At 38.8% G+C, this 19,900-nt stretch overlaps 1 protein-coding gene across 3 annotated transcripts in view; it reads right to left on the bottom strand.

The window, feature by feature from the left end:
- Positions 1-19,900, bottom strand: part of ATG2B (autophagy related 2B) — a 79,275-nt gene that overhangs the window by 58,383 nt on the left and 992 nt on the right. For 2 of the 3 annotated variants that reach the window (XM_044933130.2, XM_006076926.4), the window contains exons 2-6: positions 12,084-12,246; positions 8,613-8,765; positions 7,814-7,916; positions 4,950-5,112; positions 3,966-4,145 (exon numbers count right to left, since the gene is read on the bottom strand). In XM_044933130.2, the coding sequence (XP_044789065.2) occupies positions 3,966-4,145; positions 4,950-5,112; positions 7,814-7,916; positions 8,613-8,765; positions 12,084-12,246 (762 nt within the window). The remainder of the gene's footprint in view (positions 1-3,965; positions 4,146-4,949; positions 5,113-7,813; positions 7,917-8,612; positions 8,766-12,083; positions 12,247-19,900) is intronic. The other variant, XM_044933131.2, reaches the window with a different exon arrangement.

Below are 19,900 nucleotides of genomic sequence, written 5' to 3'. Positions count from 1 at the left end.
CTCAGTGTAACACAGCAATTGAAACAGAATGTCTCTAAATTCAATTGAGGCAGGCCCCTATTTTCATATATAATGTATTCCTGAAGACATCTGATAAAACTAAATATGTGAAACACCAAACTTACACACAATTTGAGTGGTGAATAGTCTCAGAGAACTGAAAAAGTAACATGAAATCTCTCGTAACACTTTGATCCCATAGTTGAAAGACGTAAGTGCAAAGAAAGAGACTAAAGATCTGAAACTTGAGGCCCCTAATTAATGCCATCTTTGTTTACACTGTATTAAGTTCAGGAGGTCTGTTTCTGGATGCTGCTATTCAGAACTTTAATTTCTCTGTTTAGCACTCATTTTCATTAAGAACAAAATGTACTCAAATATTCCAGTTGCTACAAAAAAAATTACCCTATAGGCAAGAAGAGTTATCTCCAAATATTAAACCCTGGCTAACAGCAATACAATAGTTCCAGAGGTTCATCTGTCACCTGATACACAGATGTTCAAAAGTAACACCTAAAAGGCATTTATATAAATCAGTTCATAATGTGCAATAAGTTTGGATATGCACACAAATCAAAAATACAAATGTTGAGGACTAGCAATAATTAACCAAAACAACCCAAGAAGGTATCGCCATGGTTCTTCCTTCTTAAAGGATTAGAAAATGCATTCTACAGAGACATGGATGTACTCAGTTTCCCAAGGATCTTGGCACAGAGTAAGGATTCCTGTAGTGTTTACACATACCCGTGGCTCTCTGCTCCATTAACCATTCCATCCTGTTATGCTGTGAAGAGGCTTAAGACCTGTGAAAGCGTTTCATACCACCTGAGGTAGAACAACCATGAAATTAAAAGACACTTGCTCCTTGGAAGAAAAGTTATGACCAACCTAGGTAGCATATTAAAAAGCAGAGACATTTTTTTCCCAACAAAGGTCCGTCTAGTCAAAGCTATGGTTTTTCCAGTAGTCATGTATGGATGTGAGAGTTGGACTATAAAGAAAGCTGAGCGCAGAAGAATTGATGTTTTTGAACTGTGGTATTGAAGACTCTTGAGAGTCCCTTGGACAGCAAGGAGATCCAGCCAGTTCATCCTAAAGGAAATCAGTCCTGAATATTCTTTGGAAGGACTGATGCTGAAGCTGAAACTCTTAATACTTTGGCCACCTGATACAAAGAACTGACTCATTTGAAAAGACCCTGATGCTGGGAAAGATTGAAGATGGGAGGAGAAGGGGACAACAGAAGGATGAGACGGTTGGATGGCATCACCAATCCAATGGACATGAGTTTGAGTAAACTCCGGGAGTTGGTGATATACAGGGAAGCCTGGCACGCTGCAGTCCATGGGATCGCAAAGAGTCAGACACGACTGAGCCACTGAACTGAACTCTACTGAAGTAGAACAGAACAGTAATCAAAGAGGAGGAGGGATAATCAGTAAGAATAACATCAGGGAATTTCCCTGGTGGTCCAGTGGTTAAGATTTGGGCTTTTACTGCCGTGGACCCAGGCTCAATCCCTGCTGTGGACCGGGGTGCAATTCTTGGTCAGGGAACTAAAATCCCACAAGCCACGTAATGTGGCCAAAAAAAAAAAAGAAAACCAATCATAGTAATAGGAACATCAACATTTCAATCTGCACCTTCCTCCCCCTCCAACTCTAATCAGGTGCTCCGTTCCAGAGAAAGATTTCCAGGGATCCTTCAATCTTCTGAAAACCTTTTTATGCGTGTTCACATGTATAGAGTGGTTCCCTCTTACACATTCCCACAGCCATGTCTATGCCTCTTATACTATCTTTTATTAAGACAAAGATTGCATTCCTTTCATTTCTGTCCCAACAACCAGAACAGGCTCTGGCATACAGTAGTCAGTCAAATGTCTAGAGCTAGTTATATCTGTGAAAATACAAATGAATAAATCCTGATATTTTCCTAAAGTGCATTTTACACAGATTATATGGTAAAATTAGGTTTCAGTTCAGTTCAGTTCAGTCGCTCAGTTGTGTCCAACTCTTTGCGACCCCATGAATCGCAGCACGCCAGGCCTCCCTGTCCATCACCAACTCCCGGAGTTAACTCAGATTCACGTCCATCGAGTCAGTGATGCCATCCAGCCATCTCATCCTCTGTTGTCCCCTTCTCCTCCTACCCCCAATCCCTCCCAGTATCAGAGTCTTTTCCAATGAGTCAACTCTTCGCATGAGGTGGCCAAAGATAGGGATCAAGACCATCCCCATGGAAAAGAAATGCAAAAAACCAAAATGGCTGTCTGAGGAGGCCTTACAAATAGCTGTGAAAAGAAGAGAAGCAAAAAGCAAAGGAGAAAAGGAAAGATATAAGCATATGAATGCAGAGTTCCAAAGAATAGCAAGAAGAGATAAGAAAGCCTTCCTCAGCGATCAATGCAAAGAAATAGAGGAAAACAACAGAATGGGAAAGACTAGAGATCTCTTCAAGAAAATAAGAGATACCAAGGGAACATTTCATGCAAAGATGGGCTCAATAAAGGACAGAAATGGTATGGACCTAACAGAAGCAGAAGATATTAAGAAGAGGTGGCGGGAATACACAGAAGAACTGTACAAAAAAGATCTTCATGACCCAGATAATCACGATGGTGTGATCACTCACCTAGAGCCAGACATCCTGGAATGTGAAGTCAAGTGGGCCTTAGAAAGCATCACTATGAACAAAGCTAGTGGAGGTGATGGAATTCCAGTTGAGCTATTTCAAATCCTGAATGATGCTGCTGTGAAAGTGCTGCACTCAATAGGCCAGCAAATTTGGAAAACTCAGCAGTGGTCACAGGACTGGAAAAGGTCAGTTTTCATTCCAATCCCAAAGAAAGGCAATGCCAAAGAATGCTCAAACTACCGCACAATTGCACTCATCTCACACACTAGTAAAGTAATGCTCAAAATTCTCCAAGCCAGGCTTCAGCAGTACGTGAACTGTGAACTTCCAGATGTTCAAGCTGGTTTTAGAAAAGGCCGAGGAACCAGAGATCAAATTGCCAACATACGCTGGATGATCGAAAAAGCAAGAGAGTTCCAGAAAAACATCTATTTCTGCTTTATTGACTATGCCAAAGCCTTTGACTGTGTGGATCACAATAAACTGGAAAATTAGGTTTAAGAACCTGAAAACAATAACCTGAAAGACACATAATTAACTAAAAAAATGCAAGTTTCCTGACTCTCCAGACTGTTCAGTATTGCTCCCTAAGAAAGAGGTACAGTTGTCTTTACAGTGACTTCTACAAGCTATGCAACATCATGGAAAAAACTCATCTCTTTTCATAAATATTATACAATTAAAAAAATGGACATTCTGTTCAAAATACACATAGATGGATAGGTTTATATACACATAATTAAACATCTCCCTCAGCTAACATGGGGGCTTCCCCAGTGGCTCAGATGGTAAAGAATTTGCCTGCAATGCAGGAGACTCAAGTTTGATCCCTGGGTCAGGAAAATACCCTGGTGAAGGAAATGGTAACCCACTCCAGTACTCTTCCCTGGAGAATTCCATGGACAGAGGAGCCTGGCAACTGTAGTTCATGGGGTTGCAAAGAGTTGAATATGGCTGAGCAACTAACTTTCACTTTCAGCTAACATGCTTTCTTAATTTCTCCTTCTTTTAACTTTTTAATTTCATGATGAAAAAGATTCTTTAACAAACTCCTAGTTATCTGAACTAATGAACATTTTTGAAAGTGGGGGAAAGTTGAGCACAGGAGACAGTTTCAAACCCTGAGCTGCAGCAGATGGGCAAAGGTAGGCCTCAGGTGAACTCCAAGATGTGCAGACAGAGGCACCAACTGCGGGTAAAAATGCTGACTCCAAGGCAGTGGGTAACCTGGTCACAGGACAGTCTATGTGAACCAGTCAGAGGGCCACAGCATAAAGAATGCCTCCAGGTTTACTTTATCTACAGAAAATAAAACAAATACTGACCTTAGCTCCAGGAAGTACTTCATTCTGTTTCAACGTGAGACTCAATTCCAGCCTACCATTGAGCCCTCCTATCTGCACTGGGTCAGAAGGTGCTACTTCTGGCAAATTCCTTGTTAGTTGTGGGTGAGGTTCATACACAATTTTTGGATTCCAGCTAGGTGACAGCTTTGGCTCTGTTTCCTACAGTAACGCAAGAAGAAAAAATGTAATTCCTTCAAAAACTTTAGTGTAAGTAAACTGAGATGTAAAACACGACTGTTAATTTAAGAAGAATACAGTATTTACATGAAAACTGTATTGTGACAATGGATAAACCAGTATTGTAGAACTAGTATAAAACAGCACAGTAGCTTAATAAAGGCAAATTATGGAAAAGTACTTTATGAAAAAAAGCACAGCATCTGTTCAAATTACATAATAAGAAAATTTAATATACATCCAATAATTAAGAAAATACGATTTGTGAAATAAAGTAAAAGACAAATTATGAAGTGATTGATTTATAAAAGGGCTCTCCAATCTAAGAAGAGATGAACACAGTTCTTTTTCCTTAATTATAAAATTCTTACAAGATAATGACTTGTAACATAACATTTTCAACAATACATGCATCATGGAAGGTAAATGTGAACATTGCTTAGTTGCCTGTTTTTATTATAAAAAAGATATTAGATGTTAATATGCCATTTCTCCCTAGGACATAAAATCCAATGTTTCTCTATTAAATTAATACACAGCAAATGTATTTCTGGAAGAAATGGCATTAATTACAAATGTATTTTTTTTACAAATGTATTTTTTTTACAAATGTATTTTTAAATCTGAAATATATGTCCCCATTACTGAATATTTGTGTTAGCTCTCAGATCACAAGGAAACCCATCAGCACACATCACACATCCTAGGAAATTTTAATAGTCCTCAAGTAAACCTTCTGAAAATCTGTGATTTCATTTTCTGGCTTCTCTGATTTGTTTTCCTTACCACTGGCGCAGCTGAACACACTGGGGAGGATTTTGCAGATGCAGAAAACTCATCCCAGAAGAGAGACACTCCAGAGAGCTGAAGTAACTTGTGAGCAAAAGCTGTGGGTTGATGTACGTTAATTCCTGAGGACTCGTCAGCAGTTTCATCACAGTACATGGTTCTGAAAGTTAAAAACAAAAAGAGCATTTGCATAAAACTCTTAGGAAGACCTATTTGCAATTATAAGAAATACACACAGCTGCTGAAATTAAAGAAATTTTTTCAAGTGTTAGCTCTTCTTAGAATATACCTATCACATATGTGTCAGCATTATCATGCTTTACTCTCGTAAATATTTTCATGAAGAAACATTAAATTAACCCCAAGAAGGTACTATTTTGAGGTTCCTAAATTTGGGGGAAAAAATGAATAACTTCCTAAAGTTAGCTCCAAGGAAAATAATTCCTGTGCTTCCTCACAAACATCTCTTGTAACACTGAGACAGCACTTGACTCTAAACACGAGTGTGATGTGTCATTGCTTGAATTTCTGTAACTATTCTATGAGTCCTTACCACTCATCTTCAGCTTAAATTAAACTGTTGTTGTTGTTGTTCAGTAGCTAAGTAGTGCCTGACTCTTTGTGCAGCACATGCTGTGTGCCCTGCAGCATGCCAGGCTTTCCTGTCTTTCACCATCTCCCAGAGTTTGTTCAAACTCATATCCATTGAATCGGTGGTGTCGTTCAACCACCTCATCCTCTGTCATCCCCTTCTCCACTTGCCCTCCATCTTTCCCAGGATCAGGGTCTTTTCAAATGAGTTGGCTCTTTGCATCAGGTAGCCAAAGTACTAGAGCTCCAGCATCAGTCCTTCCAAAGAATATTCAGGACCAATTTCCTTTATGATTGACTGGGTTGAACTCCATGCTGTCGAAGGGACTTTCAAGAGTCTTCTCCTGCACCACAACTTGAAAGCATCGATTCTTTAGCACTCAGCATTCTTTATGATCCAACTCTCACATCTGTACATGACTACTGGAAAAACCATAGCTTTGACTAGACGGACCTTTGTCAGCAAAGTGATATCTCTGTTTTTTAATATGCTGTCTAGGTTTGTCATTGGAGAAGGCAATGTCAACCCACTCCAGTACTCTTGCCTGGAAAATCCCATGGATGGAGGAGCCTGGTAGGCTGCAGTCCATGGGGTTGCTAAGAGTCAGACACAACTGAGCGACTTCACTTTCACTTTTCACTTTCATGCATTGGAGAAGGAAATGGCAACCCACTCCAGTGTTCTTGCCTGGAGAATCCCAGGGACGGAGGAGCCTGGTGGGCTGCCGTCTATGGGGTTGCACAGAGTTGGACACAACTGAAGTGACTTAGCAGCAGGTTTGTCATAGCTTTTCTTCCAAGAAGCAAGTGTCTTTTAATTTCCGGGCTGCAGCCACCATCCACAGTGATTTTGGAGCCCAAGAAAATAAAATCTGTCACTGTTTCCAAAGTAATACTGTTCTAAATGCAGAAGATTTTAAATACTTTTTAAATATACCATTTTAAGGTAATGCAACTTAATTTCAAAGATCTGTTAACAGTAACTGATTCACTAATAGGTATGTTTTGTCAAAGACAGAAATCAGAACATATCTGTTTAAAGCTCAGTAAAGGTTCCCAACATATCCACAAACAAAGTGTCTTTGGTGCTCAGTGTACGTACTTCACTCTGCTCATCTCTGCTGGCAGTTCATGTGGCATTAAGACACTGGTGAAGAGTCATAACCTCAAAACAACACTCTGCAGTGTGTATGTAAATCAATCCCTGTTTTAGGTCTATTTATAGGAGTTCCAGGTGGTCATACAGTGAAAACTAAAAGTGATGTATTTATATCTTTTTAAGTAATCTCTACTGTACATACTGACCTTAAAATACCCTCACAGAATCCTCCAAGAAAACAGTTGTCTTAGCCTAAAGTGGAAAATAGATCAAAGAAAGCAACGCAAAAATCCTTTCACAGTAATGAGACACATCTAAATAGTACATTGTTCATATGAAAAACCTGAAATACTCTAACAGGGTACCTTAAATGTAGTATCACTCAAAGAGTCATTATTTTGACTTGGTATCAGCTAAATGAGAATTACTTTGTGAATTCAAATATTCAAATAGTTATACCCCAACTGGTACTTTGTTTTTAATAACTGGATTGGAACACAACTTGGAGAACAACACTTTACTCCGAAATAATGTAATATATTAACTGAATATAATCACATCTAATCTCCTAACAGCATATTAAAAAGCAGAAACATTACTTTGTCACAAAGGTCCATCTAGTCAAGGTGATGGTTCTTCCAGTGGTCATGTATGGATGTGAGAGTTGGACTATAAAGAAAGCTGAGCACAGAAGAATTGATGCTTTTGAACTGTGGTGTTGGAAAAGGCTCTTGAGAGTCCCATGGACTGCAAGGAGATCCAACCAGTCCATCCTAAAGGAGCTCAGTCCTGGGTGTTCATTGGAAGGACTGATGTTGAAGCTGAAACTCCAATACTTTGGCCACCTGATGCAAAGAGCTGACTCATTTGAAAAGACCCTGATGCTGGGAAAGATTGAGGGCAGAAGGAGAAGGGGACGTCAGAGGATGAAATGGTTGGATGGCATCACCAACTCGATGGACATGGGTTTGGGTGGATTCTGGGAGTTGGTGATAGACAGGGAGGCCTGGTGCGCTGTGGTTCATGGGGTCGCAAAGAGTCAGACACAACTGAGCGACTGAACTGACTGACTGACTGAATCTCCTAAAGTATCCTGAACCTGATGAGTCAGATCTTACTATTTATAAAGAAAAGAACTGGGTAATTTGTTTTCAGATATAAGAAGTCTTACCTTTCTATTCGAATTTCAAGTGCAGTTCCAGTTTTGGAATTTTCTGGCACGTGTTCAATTCTCAAGACAGTGTCTATAAAAGTGACCTTTACTCTTCTTAGTACTAGAATAAACCAAATAAATACTAAATTAGTTTAATAAGAACTTACAAAATAAAAGTTGAATTTCGTACCTTAAAAAAAAAAGCCCCAAATTTTGAGTTTTGTAATAAATATTTTGTGGGCTGAGAACATACAGCGTGTTACATCTCAGCCTGGGGCAATGACTAACACTGTCTGTTGAATTCTAATCCCTTCATTATGCAAGCGTAATAAAATAAAGGAGAAACTAGGGTAAAAAAACAACATGAAATTAAACTGAATACTGTGTAATTTTTTTAATTATTTGTTTGATTTTGGTGGTGCTGGGTCTTCAGTGCTGGGCTCAGACTTTCTCTAGGTGGGGCGTGACGGGGCTCCTCTTCATGGCAGAGCACGGGCTCCAGCAGTTGCAGCACACGGGCACAGGAGCTGTGGCACAACAGCCTAGTTGTTCCGCAGCATGAGGAATCTTCCTGGGCCAGGGATCAAACCCATGTCCCCTGCACTGGCAGGTGGGTTTCCATCCACTGTGACACCAGGGAAGTCCAAATACTGTATAATTTTTTAAATAACTTCAATTCTAAAGTTCTGAAGTAAGAATAGCAATTTTATAAAAAAAACTACTCCAATGAGTTTTTCTTACACAATACATACTAAATCAAGGTACTAAATTATTAAATACAATCTAAAATTTTTTAAAATACTCAACAATGCCAAACCTGTTTCGATGGTTTCAGCAAACTTTTCAAGTCCTTCAAAAGGCTGAGATCCTTCTCCTTGTTCATCTGTTAGTTTCTGGCTAAGACATTCTTTTGCCAATTGCATACTGCTGGTCATGAAGCTTGACCAATACATGGGCTCAGAAGCAGATGCTGCAGAAAATACAGACAAATCCTCAATAACTTCTCATAGTTACAACTAAGCCATTCCTTAAAATTACACATTTCAAACTAGTAAGTTCTTAATCCCCTAAGAGATATTTAGCATCATGGTATCACCCAGGGATACAGTATTCTAGGACTTACTCCTGAGATTTAAACATCACCTTATAATATCCAAGAAGGGAGGGAAAAAATCACAGAAAGAAGTTGAGACACATGTTCTCATTACATGGTATATATCTGCCAAATACTAATTCACATATTTACTCAAGTATTTAATGGATATTTTATATGGGTGGTATTGTTCAAAATGCTGTAGAACAGAGGTCAACAGAATTTCTGCAAAGGATCAGATAACAAATATTTGAGGCCATATGGTCTCTATCACAACTACTCAACTCTCTCACTCTAGTACAAAAGCAGCCAGAGAGAATTAATGAATGAGTGAATATGTATACCAGGTGATATTCCAATAAAAATTTATTTATAAAAACAGGTAACAGACCAGATTTGATCTGCAGGCCATAGTTGGCTGACTCCGTTTATAGGGTAGAAAAATACAATAATTATTAAATCTGCCCTCAAAGAGACTACAAGATAGTGGAAGAAATGAGATATAAATAAGAAGAATTAATAGACAACAACAGAGTGTCAACAGAAAATATCATATCAGGTAAGAGAAGAGGCTAAATCTTCTAGTTGAGGGAATTCAGCGGAAAGTAGAGGTAGCAGCTGACGTGGGCTTTAGAAGGTTAGTATAAATGTAGACAAACCACAAGAGCAGCCTTGGAGAAAGAACACACAAACTGTGTAAAGTCCTTTCCAGGTATATCCTTATAAAAGAATTCTATCACACTTCCTTATGTTATCTAAAACAAACTGGCAAGAGATTACTAGAATTATTGCCTTCTAAAATTAAAGTTAAAAGTCCTTCTAATGAAATATTTTTAAAATAAGGGTAAAATATTTCACTTTCCATAGGAATGTACTAGTATGTCTCCTCAGCTTGGTTAAAGTATAAAGTATTCTTGTTAATTAAATACCAGGTTACTAATAATTTCCATGCACAGATGTTTTAGGCAGCACTTGGGATTTTAACTCTTCAAACATAACATCTTTACAAACATCAATTGTCACTGGAAGCGTTTACGTTCATAATTTAAGATGATTCACCATCATGACCTTACGAGCTTATAACATGCCAGACACAAATACTCTTCAGTAAATCCAGCACACAGCACAGCACAGTGGTAAGAACAGCGGCTCCAGAACTAGACTCCCTGGGTCCAGACCCTGTCTTCTCCACTTAACTAGCTATGACCTTGGTCAAGTTATTAAACGACAATTTATGCATCAATTTCCTATTCAGTCCAATGAATACAATTAAGAGGATCTATTTCAAAGAGTTATTGTGAGGATACTACTTGTAAACTACTCAGAACAGTATCTGGCATGCAAGAAGCACAATATACAGGTTTGATAAATCAGAACCCATCATATACATAATTAAAGCTACTATGTGTATATACTTATAAACAACGACTTACTACTACTTTAAAACTTTCCCTCCCAAAGTTTTCTTTCGAAAATGTTCAGTCCTAAGATGTGTACAATGCATACCCTGCACCTAGATTCATCAAGATTACACATACGTGCACACACACTCACAGACTCACACACACAAGCTTTCGCTAAACTAGATTTTGTAACACTCATCCCTAACAACTGGAGCATGTAACTCCTAAGAATCAGATCAGTCTCCTGCAAAAGCTCAGTACCATTAACACAGCCAAGTGATGTGACATCAACACAATATATTATATACATTCAGTGAGGTGGCTCAGCAGTGAAAAATCTACCTGCAATGCAGGAGACATGTGTTCAATCCTGGGTCGGGAAGATCCCCTGGAGGAAGCAAGACTCCTGCAACCCACTCCAGTACTCTTGTCCGGAGAATCCCATGGACAGAGGAGCCTGGCAGGCTACAGTCCAGGGGGTTGCAAGAGTCGCACACGATTTAGCTACTAAGCCACCACCATCACCACCATACATTCAATACCCCAATCTTCCCACCTGCCTCAATATACCCTCCACAGGAAAAAAAAAGAAAACACAGTTACATATTGCAATTAGTTATCAAGTCTTTAGTCTCCTTTAATCTAAATAGTTCCTCTACCTTCACTGTCTTTCGTAACTGAACCTTTTTAAAAAAAAAAAAAACAGTACCGACCAGCTAGTTAACAGGCTTTCTCTCGTTTTGGATTTGCCTGACTGCTTCCTCAGTGTCCGACTCAGACTAACCACTTTTAGCGAGAACAGTACATGAGCGAGCCCCTCCTTCTCGGTCATCACATCAGAACACATGTGCCGTAGTGCGACCCACTGGTGACGAGACCATGTCTGCTCGCTCATGGTAGTGACTGCCAATTTTCTCCACTGAGAAGAAACTTTTTCTCTCTGCAAATAATATGTAAATGGAAGGAGATATTCTGATACTGTCTAAATATCAAGATCCTCAACCCTTCAGAATGGTGTCAGCATCAACTGATGATCCTCACCTGCATTAATTTCTACTATGGTGCTTGAAAACATGGTGATATTCCATCTTTTATTTTTTATATGTTTATCAGTAGTGGCAATCCTTCTCCTTTCCCCCCTTACGTACTTATTTACTTATTCGTAGTAACATGGACTTCGGGTTTTGGTTTTTCTTTTAGTGTGTTATAATTCATTATTGTCATTATCCTTTCTGATACTCAAATTTTCCAGACTTGGCCAATGGGAGCCCCTTCAAACCCAATCCTGTGTCCTTTTAACATTTCTCCATCAGTCCTTGAGCACTTCCTTGCTTCTGGCACAATACTTTGAATTTTGAAAACATAAATCACTTTTTATTCAGTATCTTAAAATAACCTACAATGGAAAAGAATCTGAAAAAATATATAGATCTATATAAAAGAACATGTATACACACACACATAAATGAATCATTTTGCTGTACACCTGACATTGTAAATCAACTATATTAAAAAAAAAAAGCATAAGTCACTTTAGATAACTGGTAACCAATAACTAAACCAATCATCTATATACTAAAGTTCTTATGGGTAAGGAGAGAGAGAAATAACTCTGAAGATACAATCACACCCACCCCCCCTACATGGGCCACATCCTAAAATTTTACCTACTGAGAATCTTACAAATACATGCAAGGTACTAAATTAAATACTCAACTTAATGCAATTAGGCTACTTTCCCAATCTCTGAAAAGTAAAAATAGAAACAAACAGAAATACCTAACACACCTACCTAGGCGGGGTCGAGGTCGGAAGACCATTTCTAACCCCCTCACTTCCAGTGCACAATTGTCCTGCAACAAGGAGCCCCATGGAACGGACAGAGAAATGGACTGTATGAATCCTTCTGTGACTTCTAAAGGTGCATCTGCTGACTCCAGGATCTCATTGAGACACTAAAGAGAAAAAACAAGTGCATTTTGAAATCACAAGAACAAGAAAGTAAAACTGTTAACTTACTCAAAGAAGAAAGAGAAGGGTGAAAAAGCTGGCTTAAAGCTCCACATTCAAAAAACTAAGATCAAAGCATCCAGACCCATCATTTCATGGCAAATAAATGGGGGAAAAGTGGAAAGAGTGACAGATTTTATTTTCTTGGGCTCCAAAATCACTGTAGATGGTGACTGCAGCCATGAAACTAAAAGATACTTGCTCCTTAGAAGAAAAGCTATGACAAACCTAGAGAACATATTAAGAAGCAGAGACATCACTTTGTCAACAAAGGTTCATATGGTCAAAGCTATGGTTTTTCCAATAGTCATGTATGGATGTAAGAGGCAGAGCACTAAAGAACTGATGCTTTCGAGTTGTGGTGCTGGAGAAGACTCCTGAGAGTCCCTTGGACAGCTAGGTGATCAAACCAGTCAATCCTAAAGGAAATCAACCCTGAATCTGCATTGGAAGGACTGATACTAAAGCTGAAGCTCCAGTACTTTGGCCACCTGATGCAAAGAGCCGAGTCACTGGAAAAGACCCTGATGCTGGGAAAGACTGAGGGCAGGAGGAGAAGGGGACGACAGAGGATGAGATGGCAGGATGGCATCACCAACTCAACGGACATGAGCCTGAGCAAACTTTGGGAGACAGTGAAGGACTGGGAAGTCTGGCATGCTGCAGTCCATTGGATCACAAAGAGGTGGACACGACTTAGTGACTGAACAACTGAACAACAAATATGTTTATACATGTCTCAGGCACTAAGGATAAAGAAATCAGAGACCGAGACACAGATGATTCCTGGTCCTCAGTAAGCTGACAAAATAGCTTACTAAGACATATGTGATGAGTTGCATGACAGAGGAAATACACTGTAGTACTTTAGCTTGTAAAAGAACCTAGTCTGGAGATTCAAGGCAGGCCACCTGAGGAAGTGCTATTTAAAGCTGAGACCAGAGGGCTGAGGAGTTAATTGCACACAATGGTCCAGACAGATACAGTAGCATGTAGAAGGATTCAAGGAAGGCAGAGGTCAGTATGTGCAAATACATATATCTGAGACACAAGAGTATTTGGGCAGAGGGAAAAAGCTGCTTTAGGCTTTAGTGTAGCATGCCAGGCTGATGAGCCAGAGATAAGGCTACACAGATAAGGGTGAGCGGGATCCAAAAACCCTTGTAATTAATGTTAAAGAGTCTGAAATTTATCTCAAGGGCAATGTGAAACCACTGAAAGGTTTTAAGCAAGGGCGCCATGATGAGAAAAGAACTATCCCGTGGGCCACTCATAGGAGGAAGCAAAACTCAAGCAGAAAGGCTGTTACAAATAAGAGAAACTAAGAGAAATTGGCTTGGCAAGGATAGGGACTATGAGAAGAACAAGAGGTGGATGAATTTTTTTTTATAACATATTAGGAAGTAGAAATAACTAGCATAATGAGTGGAAAAGAAAAGAAGGAATCAAAAATAATTCCAAGTTGCTGGCCTGGGCAACGGCTTTGACAGTGATGCCATGTACTGAGTTAGGGGAGGGAGAGGTGAGAAGCTCAGTTCCAGAGAGTGTATTTGAGCAGACTCCCAGGTGGAGATGTCTAGGACACAAGTGGGTGCTCTGGTCTAGAGTTCAGGAGAGCCATGTGGGCCTGTTATACAGAGGGGCTTTACAAACACAGAAGGTAAATGAAGCCACAGGAGTGAGGAGAGACAGATTTTTAGAACTAACGTAGAGTAAAAAGACCAGAGACCTAGGACAGAATCCTGATAAACACCAACATTTAAGAAACAAGTCAAGAAAAAGGAACTTGCAAAGTGAACAACAACAAAATAATAACAAGCAGAGAAGTAGAAAGAAAATCAAGAGAAACTCTTGTCCCAGAAAACTGTGGAAACATAACATAAAGAATGATCAAGTGCAACAAAAACTAACAAGAAGTCAAAGATTTTTTTAATGTCCACTGAATTTAGTGACAGGGTTTAGGTGATCCCACTGACAGCAATTTCAGTAAAGGGTTAACTACAACAGAAGGATGACAGATGGATATAAACACAGTTAGAAGAATAATTAAATGGGTTTTTTTTTAACAGACAATATACTTTTACATTAAAGCAACAAGTATTTATCAAATGCCAGTCTACATGAAGATGCTTCCTGTATGCCATGTTGCATAAGGGTAGTGTTGTAATTCTTCATCTACAAAGCTCACATTGAACGTGGAGATTTAGAATGGCGCACATTATTTCACTGGAGGTTACTACTTTAACAGGCTTTCTTCACACTGGTATTTGTGTGATCCTACAGATTTCCTAAAGAGTACATGAGCCTGGCTGGTTTTAAAGTATAAGTATCCTCTGGATGCTTGGGGCTGGTGCACTGGGACGACCCAGAGGGCTGGTAAGGGGAGGGAGGAGGGAGGAGGGCTCAGGATGGGGAACACATGTATACCTGTGGCGGATTCATTTTGATATTTGGCAAAACTAATACAATTATGTAAAGTTTAAAATAAATAAAATAAAATAAAAAATAAAGTATAAGTATCCAGATCCCTAAACTCCAAATGGGCTTTCCTGGTGGCTCAGTGGTAAAGAATCCACCTGCCAAGCAGGAGACTCGGGTTCCATCCCTGGGTTGGGAAGATCTCCGGGAGGAGGAAATGGCAAGGCGCTCCAGTATTCTTGACTGGGAAATCCCACAGACAGAGGAGCCTGGAGGGCTACAGTCCGTGGGGTTGCAAAGAGCAGGACATGACTGAGAGACAGAGCACACACGCAATCTCCAAATATGTTCTTTCCTAAAATGGACCTTCTGAGAAGCGGCATGGGGTTGGGTCCACTTTCCCACATTCCCTTGTACAGTCCCCCTCTCCCACTGAGCCAAAAAAACGCGCTATCTTTTCCCCCTCCTGAATCATCCCTTAGGCACTGCCTAGGATATAAAAATCTTCAGCAGAACCACCAATTAAGTCTTCTGGCCTTTCCCCATTTGACACACATTTTTTGGCATTGCCATAAAAAAGATCAAAGAACTAAGTGATTTTGTTACTGCAAAATCCCTACAATTCTCATCTACTTATTAATGACAAGTGTTTCTCAAGTTTATGACTATCTTAAAAGTTTAGAATGCAATTTATGCTGAACCCTATCAAATTCTAGTTGTAAGTGTATTCATCCATGGATACCTGAAGAAAGCAGGGGAAAGGAGAAAACACACCCAAAACATCAATAAATATATTTCTAATAAAAGTTCTTATGTTTAGTTATTCAAATGTATAATATATTTATATTGTTTTGATCAACTGCACTTATAACTGTAATAACAAAACAATCCAGAAGAAAAATTTAATACTTAAAAGTTTAATGATATGTGAAGGAGATACTGGTAAAATCAACATGGTAAGTCCTGGAGCAAACCACTTAAACGACCAAAAAAATTCAAAAAAAGGAAAAATAAAAAATAGTGAAGAAATCATTGTGGGAATTAAAATGTTACACTAGAAAAATATTCACTTAATGCAAAAGCTTAATTGTGACAAAAATTTTCAGTATGATAATTTAAATTTAGTTACATGTCTTAGTATAGAGAAATGACAGCATGATCAATAAAAGATACAAGAACAAAATACATGAATTAGGATAAAATACATGAATTATGAAAAAACTGTGCAGAGAAGTTGAACAGACATATGAGTTCAACAGAAAAATATACACTGTTAAATTTCCAGCTACTAATGATGACCTTGTTTAAATATGTTTATATATATAATGGTGGGAATTTAGATCTTACTGGGTTAAAAAAAAAACTATATTTTTGTTATATAAGTATTTACAACACAACAAAAATTATCCTCAACTATTTAAACTTATATGGAGAAGGAAATGGCAACCCACTCCAGTACTCTTGCCTGGAAAATTGCATAGATGGAGGAGCCTGGTAGGCTACAGTCCATGGGGTCGCAAAGAGTTGGACATGACTGAGTGACTTCACTTTCTTTCTTTCTATAGTTCCTTTTGGAGAAGTGGCAACCCACTCCACTGTTCTTGCCTGGAGAATCCCATGGACAGAGGGGCCTGGTGGGCTGCAGTCTACAGGGTTGCAAAGGGTCGGACACAACAGACACACACACATTTAAATTTATAATGAAAACGTTTTAAGTCAATTTAAAAGTGGACAAGGTATATAGTAGTTTTAAGACACAGTAGCTCAAAAACAAAACAAAACAAAACACAGTAGCTCAGTCACTTACGAGCTGGGTTGTTCTGGACAAGTTTTTAACATGAGTCTCAATTTCCTTATCCATAAAACAGCCAGCCCTCCTGCCAGCGCATGCTCAGTCATGTCCGACTCGCTGCAACCATTCCGGCAAGAATACTAGAGTGGGTTGCCCTTTCCTACTCCAGGGGATCTTCCCAAGCCAGGGACTGAACCGGATCTCTTGTGTCTCCTGTACTGACAGGCAGCTTCTTTACCAACTGTGCCAGCTGGGAAGCCCCATCCATAGAACAGGGAAAACACCAATTTCTCAAGGTTACTGTGAGTGTAAATGAAATAACACGTAAAGGTACCAACGTGGCTCCTGGTACCAAGTCAATACTTTATAAGTGTCAACTATTGTTCCTTGTCTTCCCCAGTGCCTAGCTAGCACAATGGTAAGTAAGCACTATTAGGAATTTAAGGTGCGCTTGGCAGAATGAAGAAAAGCAAACAGTTAAGTTGTACACTTCTTTTTAATACGTATAAGACTAACTCGGAAAAGAATACATCCTTATTAGTTTAAACCCAGGCATCACCATTCAAATAAAGTTAAAGCAGATGTAAAAGTGGTACTATACTTAATATACAAATAGATATGTGCATTCTGACTCAGGCCTCACATCAGACCGGCACCAAGAGAAGACAATGGGAAGGGTGAAGAGCGGCACCCTTGGTTGGATGTTCCATTTCAACACACTGACACTTGAGCATATAGTCTACATAAAAAAACAGACCTTCACACAGTAGAATCTCTGTGACAGACAGGAAATGACAGTAAGTTTCTGATTTTCTTATGATCAAACATTTAGAAGTTGACTTTAAAGATAATAAGCAATTTTCCTCTTCACAAAGATTAGAATTTTAAATACACTTACCTTTTATGTGATGACACTTGACTATCAGTAGTATATGCCATTATGCTCCAATAGCAGTTATACTCCAAAAAACCAAACATAACTTTTTTTTTGATAGGTTAAAAAGTGGCTTTATTTAGAGAGAAACACACTCCACAGACAGAGTGTGGGCCGTTGCAGAGGTTGAGTCTGGCAGCCCACAATCTGTCATTTAAAAGTAAAGATACCACTTCATTAATGAGTGAGAAAAGTAGCTTCTTTTCAAAGGGTATTTCTACTATGGAGAACATTTTTAAAACTTACATTTGGAAATGTTTCCACTGTTATATGATTTTGTAGCTGAAAAAATATCTATTAAAACCCTATTTTTTAAGTCATCATCTAGACAGGTTACAAAGGTTTGAAAACTTGAAAAATTATCTCAATAAATTTAAAGTCTTTTGAACAAAGCTCTTAAAACGGGGTTTTAAAGTTTATAATATATAGATACAGATATATAAATACAACATCATCCAACTAATTAGCAAGAATAATTGATTGAGATCAAGGAAGAAGGGAATGTCGACAGTGATTTCAACACAATCTTGTGCATAACTGACAGTTGAGAATTGAAACCTCAGAACATTGTCAGTGACAGTATTCTCCCATTTGGATCTATGAATCTCTGTGAGGTATCTTTTTTTTTCAATCATGAAAGTCATTAAAATCAAATGTCAGAAGTAAATGAATTTGGAATCAGAAGTTTAAATAGTTATATCTAAATGTCACACCAGGATTTATCTTAGTCATGAACACAGCACATGATAATTAAAGAAATCAGCAACAGCCAGTGTGTACTGGATATTTTATTCGACATTATCATTTTGGCTGGGCATATTCTTCACCTTCAAAAAGCAGAATAAAACATCACCTTCGGATTAAGTCCAACCATAAGTTATTTTTTCAATGATCCTGAAGTCAAATTGCAAAATTCAAATGTTACCACTTGTGATTTTCCTATAAGGATTAAATAAAACCTCACAAATGAGAGTGCCCAGACAGTGCCTGAAATAAACAAATACTCAATTATATTAACTGCTCCTTCCTTGGCTTGAAGCCATGTGATTAATGAAGAAATAGTAGGCTTAAGAATTAGACTTGAATTCTCACTATTCTCCTTGCTATATGTGTGATATAATAATCTCAGGCATATTATTTACTTCCATCTGTAAAACGGAAATATGAATACCCATCTTACAGGGTTAACATGAAAAGTCATTAAAGAATAATGCATACATACAGCACTGTAAGTCAACTATAGTTCAATAAATAAATGAATACTAAAAATTAAAAAATGCAGCAAAGTCATTTGACCTAAATAAGACTGTTAATAAATGTCCAACCTTCCTCCTTCAAGATAGCCTAGTCATAACTCTACCAAAAGGACAGACTTACAGGCCAATGAATTTTAAAATATTCATCAGAATCCCTATCTTTTGGTAAGAATTACGGCAATGGAGTTCCCTGACACAGCGCCTGGCGAGGAGAGGATACTCCACTAATATTTACTGAGCTCAGGTGATTACTATACCCACTGTCACGGTGCTAACCGTGGCAGCATGGGCTGGCCTGGGAGGGTGGGAGGAGGACGTGGTCCTTCTGTTACTCAAGCCAGGATTCTTCCCACTCTTCTGTGTGTCCTCTCCCTAGTTGAGGTCATCCACTTGCTGATAAAATTATATGCTTATTTATACCAGCACAAATTCATTCAACAGTCATAATAAGGTGTTACCATAATGTGAGTTTTTTGGCTTTCTATGACTAAGAAAGTCATTACTCTGTTAAAATGCTTTTACATAAAAGGAAAAGACAAAACACTTGAGCTTTTTACACAACTTACACTAAAAAAAAAGTCTCCTTTTCTTTTGCCCAATTACCACAGAAAAGTCACCTATATTGATGATTTCCTTAATGTAAACCCTGTTGGAAAGGTTTTAGAATAGTAACAGAACAGTGATACTTCAGAAAAGTAAAACCAATTCAAACTGTGAGCAGCAAACTCTAGTGGAACAAATAAGGAGTTGGGAAACGTGGAAGAACCCCTTCATTCTTGCCAAACTCAAAGCTGAAATACACATGAAGTAAAATACTATGCGCTGAGAACACGGATGCAGGAACAACGATACATGAAGCACCTGTTAATATGAGTCAATTCACAACCTCTGGATGGCAAGCAGAAGACAAGAGTGCAGCTTCAGCGCTTTTGCAACACCCGCTTTTACGATCTGTCACAGTGAAGCAAACAAGCACAACCAAGCATCCCTATTAGGGCCACACGACCATCCTGCGATTGGCCTTTACAGGATCCAAAGCAAACAAACAGGTAAAGGAGACCTAACTTTCTTCTAAATGCCAGACGCTGGACTGAGGCCGTGGGGTGAAAGCGACCAACCCCAAATAAATAAAGGAATACCCCAGGCATTCTGTCATCCCCACAGGTACTCCCCACCCTCGGTCTTTCTGGGGAGTGTCA

Source organism: Bubalus bubalis, chromosome 20, assembly GCF_019923935.1.
Source record: "Bubalus bubalis isolate 160015118507 breed Murrah chromosome 20, NDDB_SH_1, whole genome shotgun sequence".
NCBI classification, from domain to species: domain Eukaryota; kingdom Metazoa; phylum Chordata; class Mammalia; order Artiodactyla; family Bovidae; genus Bubalus; species Bubalus bubalis.
Note: the sequence above shows the minus strand (reverse complement) of the source record. Positions and strands in the feature narration are given on the sequence as shown.